Source organism: Phoenix dactylifera, chromosome 14, assembly GCF_009389715.1.
Source record: "Phoenix dactylifera cultivar Barhee BC4 chromosome 14, palm_55x_up_171113_PBpolish2nd_filt_p, whole genome shotgun sequence".
Taxonomy (NCBI): Eukaryota; Viridiplantae; Streptophyta; class Magnoliopsida; order Arecales; family Arecaceae; genus Phoenix; species Phoenix dactylifera.
In genome coordinates, this window is record NC_052405.1 from 8957536 (window position 1) to 8970170 (window position 12635).

Here is a 12635-nt window from a genome sequence, read left to right on the forward strand (position 1 = left end):
GACATCTTGATCACAAAGAAAACATGTAACATTTTCTTGTTTCATTTCTGATTCTTAGCTCCATGGCATCTACTTGTTCATATCACATATGGTATATACTTTTGAGAGGCGGGAGTTATGCTTAAAAGAATTCTGCTATGATGCCTTGATGGGTTTGGTGTTTCTGATGTTCAATATTACCTTTGGAAAACATTTTGTAGGATTACTGCATACTACAAGAAGCTGATAGGTTTCTTTTATTTCCTATGAAACTGAGAGGTCGCATGTACTGCTGCATCTCCATGCCAGATTCAGTTCCTCTAAAACAAGCAAGCAAAGTTTCCACCTTGACCTAACCCACGTGGTAACAAATAAGATAGCTTAAATTTTTAACAGTTTATTAGAAGTTTTTCTTTTGGTAAGAAATCTGATCACGAACTGCTCTCAACCTCATATCATTCACTCTTCGTTTTTCTCGTCTCAAGGTATTCCATGATTTTTTTTTAAATTTTTTCACGTCTTTGACTTCTTTTTATGGAGTTTTGCTACTAATATGCGAGGCTGTGGTGAAGTTTCTGGTGAAGTTTCTTGGATTATATTGTCCTTATGCGTTGGATTTGTGTGGGAACTCTTGTCACTGATGGAATTTCGGGGCATTATTGGATTGAAATTATATAGTTTCTAACTGATTCTTGAATCTGTTTTTCTAAATATCTGCACTTGATGCAAGGTTTTGCACAGAATTTGAAGCTTGGGAAATTTATAGCGAATTTGTTTCATTCCTTTTGTCTTTATAAGAGATTAGATGAATAGATGGATAAGAAGTCAAACTATTTAGTTTGGAAATTAATTTATTGATTTATCACACTAAGCTATTCATTAAGGATGGTGACTTGGAGATTGAAACTCTGTACAACTTAATCCATCCGAGCTATATTCAGTTTTGCTCAGAAAATAAACCTTCTTAAACAACCATGGATCTTGCAAGAAGGTTTGTACTCCATAACACTACTGTAGTATAGACTCTATAATTTTCCTCTTTAACTTTCCCATGTTTCCATTGATAACTTGAGTCTTCAGGTCCTCTATGTCCTTCAGTGATCGGTCTATATTCAGTCACCAGAAGCAGTTACCGAGTTTCGCCAAACTTTGGGAGAAAATAGGGTTGATATCTTTGTAATTGCAGAGTTGAAGAGTGTGCTCTTCTTTTGTTCACACTGGTTATTGTACATTATGTTTCTATTAATACATTTTTTAGTAGCATTGCCTCTCTTCACATCAAAAAAGAAAAGAAAAAGAAAGAGAGAAAAAAAAGAAGCTTGGTGGCAAACCCTGGAAACAAAAACAGCTCCATTATCATTTATATGTGGAGATTGGTGTTTTTTTTTTTTTTTACTAAAGTGGACGATTCATACAGATCTAATACGAAGATTGGTGCACTTCACACCACAATAGTATAGCATCGTATATGTTTATGATATATTGTTTGGAGCTGCTATTTTTTTGGTTTTTTGGTTTACCATAACTACATGCTCTATCATTACTCAGGGAAAAGATTGCATGTATGTTTTGAAGGTTAGATTGACTAATGACAACCCTTTCATATAATGAAATTTCCATGTACTTTGGTCTCCTAGTTGACCACCTTCCTCCTTGAACCCTCGCAAGAAATAAGTTTAACACCAACCTGCAGGTGAACGTGATGTGGGCAAGCACCGCATAGCTAATAAATATCTTCCATCTATTGAGATTGTAAGGACTCCTTATTGCTACAGCTCTAGAGCATTTGCACTTTAATAGGCCAGAATAGTAGCACCATTGTCATTCCACTCTAGAAGGTGCAAGGATATTGATCTTTACCTCTCATCCAAGATTTAAATAGTAGAACTTGCAGTGAAAAATTACAATTATCATTACAAAGCATGGGATTCATCGAACTTGAATGGTTGAAACTTGAAACTTGAGTATAGCCATGTTACTCTTCATCGACTACATGCATCATATCATTTCATGGAACAAACAGCCAATGAAATTCGATAATTATTTATTCAGATAGTGATGAATATTTCTCCACTGCATTATTGCACCTTAAGATGACACTAGTTATTGCACCATGTGGCTTTGCTTTCAGTGGGCATGACATTTTGGATTGTAGAATAATGGATGTGTACTTGCAATGAGCGAAACATGGTGGCTCTTTGCTTGCTAGCTCAAGAACAGCACAACACAGGCAATGCTTTATGGTGACTCTCCAAGTCTGTGATCTTATGATATTATTTTTTTCTTCAGAAGCCCTTCACAGAATCAGATCTTCTTTACTCATAGTTGTTTGCTGTTTTCTTGGTTTCTATTTCAGTAGATTACTATGGGACCAAACAAATTCCCCCCTCATGCTTCATGTGTCCTCTTACATTTCCCTCCACCAAAGCAATTCTAGGATGAACATGTACTCAAAGCAATTCTCTCCCATCCATTCAAGCTTTTGCCTAAACTGAAGGGACATTTGCAAGAACAAATTAGCAAGTGCAGGCCATAGCAATTCCTTCAAAGTTGAATCTAAAGATGAAATGTAGCCATTTGGTAAATGGCTGCATTTAGCTTTCTTCCATCCTGCCATCAAAAACAAAGCCTGAAGGTTTAGCTTTATAAACTAGTTGCATAAGAAGGCACCCCATGCCTAAACTAGTGGAAACATAGTTTAGAACCTTTCTTTATTAGATAAATTAGTGAAGGCATAAGCTGCACATTGGAGCAAAAATATTATGAAAAAAATGCACACAGCACTTGACACCCACCAAAACTTCATGAAGAATATGATGTTAATATTTCACAAGGCACAATCAAATTGTCCATCAAACTTCAAACCTTGCAATTATTAAAATAAGATATAGCTACAAAAATATTATTTTGGTAATAATCTATGAGAGAGAATTGGTGGGTGGATGAAAACCAAAAGGACTCGCTATCTTCTTTTTTTTTAAAAAAAAAAAGGAAGCCAATTTTCATGGCTAGAGATCTGCGTCAACTGAGCGAATAATCCATCTAGTATTTAATTTCGACAGCTACAATTTCTCTTCCTTATCTCTTAGTCCCAAAATTTTTAATTTCAAAGCCAGTAGGAATCCACGATAGCCATTACTCTCTCTCTCTCTCTCTCTCTCTCTCACCAAACTACATTATAATTACTGAGGGTAAATGACATTGGGATGAAATTCTTCTCAAGATTTTTTTTTCCTTAAAACCCTATTTTTTTCACCCCAAGGGATTTTTTTTTTTTTTTTCAAGATCATTGGAAATAAATGGCCGATAAATTCGCAGATTCTCGTTATTTCCTCTTAACATCTTTCTTTGTAAAAGCTCCGAATTTTGTGATTTTCCTCTGAAAAATCTCAAGTAGTTTCTACATTCTCGTCTTGTTTGGGATTTTCTGGTTTTTTCTTCGTTAATTCTCAGAATGTGTCAGTCTGGAAAAATATAGAATTAACCACAGTTGTTCTATCTTTTCCCACAAAAATTCCATTTTGATCCATTTCAACTTCCCTTTGAGCTATAAAATCCCCCCTTTGGTCAGTTTTTCTAGCGTTTCTGGCGGTATTTTTTGGGATTGGTTGGGTCTTTTCTTCGTTTCGTAATCAAGATCTCATCTTTCCTGTTCCTGACGCAATCTCCTGTTCTTAGGTAGGTTTTCATCCTAAGTTGCAAGCTTTGTTTCCCTCAAAACATTTGCAAACTTGCTTCGCCTCGTCATTTTCTTCGATGGGTAATGGGTTGGCGTGCATGCGCATAAAGGACTTGAGAGGTGGCTTTGGATCTCAGAGCAAGAGGAATTCCTCTCGGAGGAAGATGGCGGCCCAAGAGGAGTTGCTTCTCCGCCAGGCTCTGTCAACGGCAAGCAACCGGCAACATTCCCAGCGCTTCGATGGTTCGATGTCTCGCCGGACCGGGTCCTTGAGCTCCCGCAGGCGGACACTATCGGATCCATTCTCCAATGGGAAGCAGGTCAGCTCCCAAAGTTCACTTTACGAGTTTTCAGTTCTCATTGTCTCAATTCTGATTTCCGATTTTCGAATCAACTTGAAAGCCTAATCATGACATTCCTTTTTGTTTGCATGATAAAGATGGCAGCTTTATAGTTTTTGTTATATAAATGAGTCAATTATAAAGGTAAAAGTTAAAGTATTTTGGTTTAACATTAAATTGGTGCCTTCTTTTTCATTCATATTTTCTGTCCGCAAGACCATGTTCAGAATCCTCACTAAACTGTAGAATGAGGTTGTCATGTGTATGAACAAATTGTTTCTTTGATTTGTTTAATTCTCCAAGCACGGACATTGGATCAACTAAGTTGTAAAATATTTGGAGGTAAGTAGCCTTGATGTTGCTCTTCAGAATTCAGTAGCCTTCATGATGTTCATTACTTGTTCCTTTGGTTGAAATCAGTCATTTGTCTGAAATAGGTCTGAAGATTAAAATTTGGGTGCTCTAGGCATATGACTATATTAGATCTGCCCAATGCTCCATTATTTTGAGGTCAGTGGATATGTGATTTACAAATTTCGCTTGGAAAACCCGAAAATGAAAAAGATGACCTCTTAAATGTAAGAGGGTTATGAGATCTTAATCAATATGCTATCTCCACCAGCCTTGTGACTCTTTCTAAGTTCATTTATTATCCCAAATAGGTTCATATTAGTGTATTTCGAAGTGGTGTTTATCCTTATTTTGTTGGTCATATACCATAATTCAATTTGGAGTAATCGGCATAAGGTAAAAGAAACAGCCTTTTCTTGTCTTAGAAAAGAGCATCTGTTTCTAAAGATCAAAATAAGCCAAAAATTATATTTCTCCAATACATTTGCATCAAAATTACCTAATGTATCACTGGTTTGTGCTGGCTTAAGCACCATTAAGTCAAGGCAAACCTTCTGATGTGGTTCACTTGTATCTAGCTGCTATTTTCCTTTGCATAGAGTATTTCTTTGGAGAAGTTGATATTTGTATTACACTGTTGCTTTGTTCCCTAAATCATTTTTGTCCCCAAATACTGCAAGTAGCGAAAAGGATGGAAACAGGATTGGATGTATTGGGAAGGGGTAATGGGCTTTGAAGGCCAGAAGCCTCTTTAGATTCTGCGAAATATGTACCTTTAATCTGCCTCGAGGATCAGACATCTCCTGGGTTCTTTACTATCTTGGTGGATGCACTGGAGACAAAGAATCAAAAAGCAAATGAGCCCTGGATTGGATTCTTTGGTCATTGTTCTCCGTCGGTAAATCTGGCTGGTGTGCAATCAACAGATTTTCACTCGTAAAATGAAGATTATACCTGAGGTCACAGTGCAGATCAAACATTCCTTTGCTGAATGGTGTAGCATGCGATGGGGAACAAAGCTACCTCTCATCAACTTGCAGTTTCCTTGTTAAATTCCTAAAGCCTCCTCTCCTTTCCACCTCCCCACTCTCTCTTGCTTTTTCCCCTGTTCACCTCTATGTACCCTCTTCTTTCTTCATTAACTCAATGAATTTGGGTGGCCTTGCCTCCCATTTATTCAAATAAAAAAAAAAAAGAAACATGTACTTTTAACTGTTTAGGCAATGTGTAAATTTGTGCTACAATGATGACATAAACATAAATGGTGCTTAATTACTGGTGCTGTTAAGACTAATATGATGCTTTAGCAAATAGATTGGCTCCCGAATACCAGAGTACTTCAAACAACCAAGATCTATACCATGTGCCCTCTTATTTCTAAAACCTGAAAGTTGTTTTTGTCAATAAAATACCAATGCTCTACAAATCCAGCTTATAATGATACAGTTTCTGAAGTGGATAAATGAAGCAAAGTGAAAGTCTAAGTAAACGAACTGAAATTTTGGTGCAATACCAAGTAACTCCTTTAAAATGCAGCCTTGGTTTTACCAAATGGTATATAACATACTCCCTTTTGAAGAATTCTGGTGTCTTTAGTTTCACTTGCTGCTTTCCTGCCCAAACTTTAGAACAAACTTGCTTGCATCGAGTTGATTATATTTGGAAATCGTAATCACAAAACTAGTATTATATGACATTGGAACAGATAATCTTGTGCAACTGTCATGCGGCTCATTCCTGATATGCCCTATGACTAATCCTGATTGTGTCCAGGAACATTGTAACTTCAGACTCCTGCAAGAAGCAGGAAAGATCAGTTCTGGAAAAAAGATACCTACTTAATGGATGAACCAGGACAAATAGTAGAAGGCCTCCTTTACAAGAGCTATGGGATTAATTGATTAAGGATACAAACATCTGGAGCCCATGTTTTTGTGTGAAAACTGTGGTAGAAAGAGGATACAAGAGTGACTCTAATATCTCTCAGTACTTCCACCATAGGTTCCACAGTTGATTTTTCAAAGATCAGCTTCATAATAAATTTAGATAAACATTCAGGCTGATATGTACGCTATTTCGTTTAGCTTGCACCTAAGTACCATATGAGGTATCAATTTTTCTAGAGTCAATATCTGGAATTCATTTTGACAGGCTGGCAAGTCCTGTGTACCTTTTTACTATTTGCTTCTAGTCCTGACTCCACCTATAGATATTCTATCTCTTACAGAAAATATTTTGATGTTTCAGTGTGATAATTATATTTGATTTTCACACATTAATCTATGATCTTTATCTTCCCATCACCTGATCTTCTTACGGAATTTCTTCTCTTTTTTCCCCTTCATTGTGCTCTCTGGTAGGGTTGTTCTACTAGTTCCTGTAAACAGGACATGTTCCTGCTGTGAATAACTGGTTTTTTTATTAACAACTGATCTATTTCCTAGATTTATGTATTTGCATAAAAAATTGCCATACTTAATTGATTTCTCATCCTTGAAAACTATTCTCCAGGTTCCAATTTATCTGGAGAACATTGAAACAAGGAAATTTGTTCTAGTACATGGAGAAGGATTTGGAGCATGGTGCTGGTATAAGACTATTTCCCTGCTAGAGGAAGTAGGGTTGACAGCGGTTGCTTTGGATCTTGCTGGGTCTGGGATAGACAATACAGACATTAACAGCATAACAACTATGGCTGACTATGCGAAACCTCTCATTGATTACCTACACGGACTTCCTGATGATGAAAAGGTGGAAAAAACTTTCAAGTTATTATAACTGTTATGCTTATGCACCTCTTCATTGTTTAATAATCATGTTTCTTGATAATATCTTGACCAGTTAAGCTTTACAGGTTATCTTGGTTGGTCACAGCTGTGGAGGTGCAATCATTTCATACGCACTCGAGCTTCACCCGAAGAAGATATCAAAAGCAGTGTTTCTGAGTGCAACAATGGTACTGGATGGGCAGAGACCTTTTGATGCGTTTGCTGAACAAGTCCGTATTTTACGTTAGTACTTTTATTTCTTTCTGGGCATGTGCAGGATTTTATTTTTCTAATTTTATAATGGTCAATAAATTAGGGGTAGCCTTTCCTGAAATCCCTAAACCTCCCAACTCTTTGTGAATGTGGTGTTTAATCCAGTCTCTTCACACAACATGAAGAGGTTTCATCAGCAAGCCAGCTGGCACCTTCTTTTCGCATCCACTCATGATTTTATCTCTATCATCTATTTTAAATCTTAGAAAATATAAAATCAGCATATGTAAATCTAAATAATATGATGTTAAACTTGTAAATGAGATAGTTCTTTAGTTTTACATGCACATGTAATTGCCGCCCTGCAAACCTGTTTACTGATACACCACCTAATCAGCAAGCCTCCTTTTGTGTTGCTATCTCAAGCTTATTGTGCATATTTAATCTTAGAAGATCCCGTGACACTTCTTAAACTTATCTTATAAAGGATGTCACTTATCACACATACCTGGGCTAAGATAATGTTTAAGTTGGAAGCTGCTTTTCACTTTTGATCACACCTGCAACTTATGCTTGCATATTCTATCTGTATTTGCAGCTAGGTTCTGCAGAAATTTTCATGCAAGAGTCACAATCATTATTATATGGCAATGGCAAAGACAAACCTCCTACAGGTCTCATGTTGGACAAACAACAAATTAAGGGGTTGTATTTCAACCACAGCCCTTCCAAGGTTTGGCTTCTGCTTCATCTGACAAATATCTTAAGAGTAAATTACAAAAAAAACCCTGAAGTTTACGTTTATCACACTTATACCTGGTAGTTTGTAAAACCTACACTTATAGCCAATTAAATTAACGGTGTTAGTGAAACTATTTACCTCATGTGAAAAGTCAAAATTTTTCTTGGATAGGGAGGAGGATGCACATATTTTCTTATATCCTTGAGTGGCCGTTATATCGCTTAAGGTTATTTTAGTCATTTTTGAAATTTTTCTGACGTGACATTTGGGTCTCATTTAAGGTTAACAGTTTGTCTGACTTTCTATTAACTAAAGTGTTAGACAAAAATAAACTTCAAGAGGGTAAGCATAGTTTTTTCAAACTATCGGGCATTAGTGTAAGTTACCCCTAATCTCAGAAAGGTTTTTGTAATTTAATTCAAAATGCTATTTAGGAAATCTGTTATTTTTTTTCAGAAACTATTTCTATGAATTCTCTGTGTTGAAATTTTCAATTACACTTTCATAGTATGGGTACTTGAAAATAGTTGCTCTTGATTGTTCAATAAAGAACTTAACTACCAGTTTCTGCTATGCAGCCTCCATGAGCTGAGATGTATTACATCTTGTAGCTGCAGTGAAATACCAGCTACACAACGCAATGTGTTTTTAATATTCTAACTAATTAACATATTGTGTTCCAAAAATATTGGAACTTCATATAAAACTCAAGGAGATAATAACAGTGATTACGCTCAAGGCTTTTTCCGCCTTACTAGTGGTCAGAAAAGATCATAATACATGAAAGTAACAATGGATAACCAAATTAAAGACCTTCATAACTTGATAGCATTATGAGCTATTAAAGCCACTAACAAAAAACAAATTGGCTTCGCCAATATTTGAATGATATTAACGAACAGCTGATTTTTGGTGTGAATGAATGAATATGCACCTTCGATAAGATTTATCGAATTTTTTGGCACCTCATATATAGTTCAAATTTGTAGCAAACCTATATCAAAAAATCGTCATATCATAGAACCTTTGCTACATTTGAATTCTATATGTTAACTTTCAAACTATTAGATACCATGCAATAAAAGCATTTTCATAAACAAGATTTTTTTTCTTTCCCCTATTTACTCATGTTTTTCAGGCTGACAAACAGCAAACAAGGATACCAAAACCATCTAGATCTAATAATGTAAAAGGGTCCTGTATAATTTGCAGCTGTATTTGGCATCATGTTTAATGTAGTGCGATAGTTGTGTTATGTTGGACATATTCTGCCGCTGTGCGGGCCATACCTTGCGGGGTCCCTGAGCAGCACAGGGAGGGTCACTGTCAGCATGTCTTGCCGCCTGCCAATGACGATGGCTTGGTTAGTAGGTGGGTTATACCCGAGGGTCCCTGAACCCATGGCGAGGCCAGGTCGGAGTCCGGGGTGGGCGAGGCCTGGTCGGAGTCGACTCGTGGCGCTGCCTTTGGTGGGGTTTTAGGAAATAGGGTTGCGCCTTCACTAACACCGGTCGGTTTTGGTGTAATGGTAGCGCTTGATCCTGACAACTGGTATCAAAGCCAGAGGTCTCGAGTTCGAAACCCAGGCACCGCGTTGGGGGGGGATGTTGGATATATTCTGCCGTTGTGCAGGCCATACCTTGCGGGGTCCCTGAGCAGCACAGGGAGGGTCACTGTCAGCATGTCCTGCCGCCTGCCAACGGCGATGGCTTGGTTAGTAGGTGGGTTATACCCGAGGGTCCCTGAACCCATGGCGAGGCCAGGTCGGAGTCTGGGGTGGGCGAGGCCTGGTCGGAGTCGACTCGTGGCGCTGCCTTTGGTGGGATTTAAGGAAATAGAGTTGCGCCTTCACTAACACCGGTTGGTTTTGGTATAATGGTAGCGCTTGATCCTGACAACTTGTAAAATATCTGTCATTATATTCCGATATAGACCTACATGGAGGCTATATATTGAAATTTAAACACCAATGGCAGAGGTAACCGTAGTCACATTTAAGGATTTGTCTTTAGGTCCTTGAATAAACTCCTTGTCTATATTACAAATCCTTCCAAAATTAGAACTAAAGTGCTGCCGTCATATCCAGATTCACTAATTCCCAGTGATAACAAATATGCATAAACATGATTTCTTGTCAGCAGAAAAACCCACCTCTCACTGTTGTGCAGTCTTGTTTGGAAGGAAAACATGATGGATCTATTTGCTAATTTAGAGTAATAGCACATTTTCACTGATGTAGTCACAATAATATCTCTTTTATAACTGGAATTATTTCAGGAAATTCCATATGGAAAAACCTTTGCACACTTCCAAAAACTTCACATTTCTGTTGTCATAATATCTGATAGAGAACGATGATTCAAATAAAAATGTAATGTATAATGACATAGAGACCTGAATGTTGGAACATACAAAACTGTCTACGAACACTTTCTATGTGGAAATCAGAAACAAATCTGAAGTACAGTATTTATAAGCACTTCTGCATGGAAATCAAAAGCAAATTCAGCATTTGTATATAAGGATAAAATTGTGGAGTATTCATTTCAGGCGCATGGAAAGTATCATATGCCCGGAGACATGCCACTTCATTTCCTGCCAATGTTTTGTTTCAAGCATTAAATATGTGCTGTCAATTGATTTTTGTGCTGCAATGACAGGATATTGCGTTGGCGTTGGTGTCCATGAGACCAATCCCTCTGGCTCCTATCATGGAGAAACTGTCTCTGACACCAGAAAATTATGGGACCGTCCGCCGATACTTCGTTCAAACGATTGAAGACAACATGCTCTCACCTGACATCCAGGAGAAGCTGGTCCGAGAGAACCCGCCTCTTGGGATATTCAAGATCAAAGGCACTGATCATTGCCCCTTCTTCTCGAAGCCACAATCATTAAACAAGATTTTGCTCGAAATTGCCCAGCTGTCTTGGTGAGAACAACCACAAATGTGCCATGAGTTTATGATGAGCTACAAGGCTGCAGGTTATATAGATACCGTGACAAAAATTATTTGAACTACATGAATGAACAACAGGGAACCCGATACTTGTGCTTCCTTTTAGTTATTTACATTTATCATGTTATTGTGATGGTTATAGTTTTCTTTCAGAAAAAAGAAAAACATACTAGATATATCCAGATATTTCAATTCACATATTATGTAGAGATTATTTGAATGTCTATCCATCCAATACAAAAAGCTTAACAGATATTTCTATTTATAGATTTTGATATTCAGTTTGTAAGAAATCTATATACGATAGTACAATAAAATATTAGAACAATTTTGGGTGATATATAATTTCATATCAGCTTGTATCTCTGAGTGAAGTTATAAGTACAAATGTAGTATTCTGTTTGCAGAAATGTTATGGACAAACATTTCTTAATCACACATTTACCAATCTGTATATCCTCAACCCCCCCTCCCCCCCCCCCCCCCCCCCCCCCCTCAAAAAAAAAAAAAACAGAGAGAGAGAGAGAGAGAAACATGCACTCAGACAGACACAAAACCATCATTATTTTGGCATGATCCATTTAGAATTGTTCCATAAGAAGCTACTAGTAGGTACCTAACTGGTTCTGTGAAAAGAAGCTGGATGTAAAAAGAAGAGCAGCAGAAGAAAAAGAGATTTTCCTCCCTTTTGCCAGCTTTTCCTCTGCTTACCAGTGGGAGTTATCATTTTCCAGCTTTTACTCTGTTCATCAATTCCCACATGTACCGGCACCGGCTAGACAGAGACAAATGAATCAAACCAGACGTACAGTATTCCTTCCCTTTATTGTAATGTACGGATGGTTCCTCCATCTGGGGGGAAAGCTGGGGAAATCTCTGTTCCCTTGTTCCCTGTCATCTAAATTACATGACAACTACTGGCCTGAGTGGAAGTTCAGCAGCTGAGTGTGAGGTTTAGGTGCAACTAAACATGAGCATTGTATTACTTCCATTCCATGTGTTAGCACCCAATTTTATATTTTTGCATCAAGTCTGCATGTTCCTGGAAATTTAAGGAGCCATTTATTATTCCTTTTTTTTCTTTTATTTACTATAGGCTTTGTGGCATAATGCTACTCCGACCGCAGTCGAATGAAACTATAGATCTTGCCCTGGGGTAAGCTGTAACTAAAGATAAGATTTCAATGATGTTGATATCCCTAAATAATAGAGCTCCTCAAAAATCATTGCTTACAATAAAGTGGAGATAAAATCATTATTAACACAATTTAGTTCTAGAAAATCCTATTTGAGAATAAATGCTGAATGTTGTAGCACTTGTTTTTGGCACTTATCTTCAAAATAACAAAACAAAAGTACGTGCTTGTATTGTTGTTCACCGAACAAAATATCATCTTTCTAGTTGGCATGCATATGTAAATATTTTCTCCTTTACTCAGACAAATTCTGAAAATGCCATGTAGTAGTCATTATTCATGGTATATATGACTATTGTAATAGAATAGATGGCAAATTAACAGGCAGAAATTAAATTCTTGTGATTAAATTCCTGTGACTCACATGAGGCCTTCACCAAAATCCATGCATTGAAAACTTCATGCAT

The 12635-nt window shown here is 37.2% G+C and overlaps 1 protein-coding gene across 3 annotated transcripts; it reads left to right on the forward strand.

The window, feature by feature from the left end:
• The first annotated feature begins 3408 nt into the window (after positions 1 to 3408).
• LOC103704805 (putative methylesterase 14, chloroplastic) lies at positions 3409 to 11325 on the forward strand. Of its 3 annotated transcripts, XM_008788252.4 has the most exons (6): positions 3409 to 3657; positions 3769 to 3978; positions 6862 to 7101; positions 7205 to 7348; positions 7930 to 8064; positions 10734 to 11068. In XM_008788252.4, the coding sequence occupies exons 2-6, from the start codon at positions 3823 to 3825 to the stop codon at positions 11007 to 11009; spliced, it is 951 nt and encodes a 316-aa protein (XP_008786474.2). In that variant the 5' UTR covers positions 3409 to 3657; positions 3769 to 3822; the 3' UTR covers positions 11010 to 11068. The 3 variants fall into 3 exon arrangements, with proteins under 3 accessions (XP_008786474.2, XP_008786473.2, XP_017697696.2); XM_008788251.4 differs by having other exon boundaries at positions 3409 to 3978; positions 10734 to 11325; XM_017842207.3 differs by having other exon boundaries at positions 3409 to 3978; positions 7205 to 7306.
• The last annotated feature ends 1310 nt before the right edge of the window (positions 11326 to 12635 follow it).

Excerpts from the sequence above, each read along its gene's own strand:
- LOC103704805 (XM_008788251.4), top strand. The coding sequence starts at position 3,736 with ATGGGTAATGGGTTGGCGTGCATGCGCATAAAGGACTTGAGAGGTGGC. Across the intron at positions 3,979-6,861 it reads CATTCTCCAATGGGAAGCAG|GTTCCAATTTATCTGGAGAA; the intron begins GTCAGCTCCCAA and ends ACTATTCTCCAG. Across the intron at positions 8,065-10,733 it reads TCAACCACAGCCCTTCCAAG|GATATTGCGTTGGCGTTGGT; the intron begins GTTTGGCTTCTG and ends CTGCAATGACAG.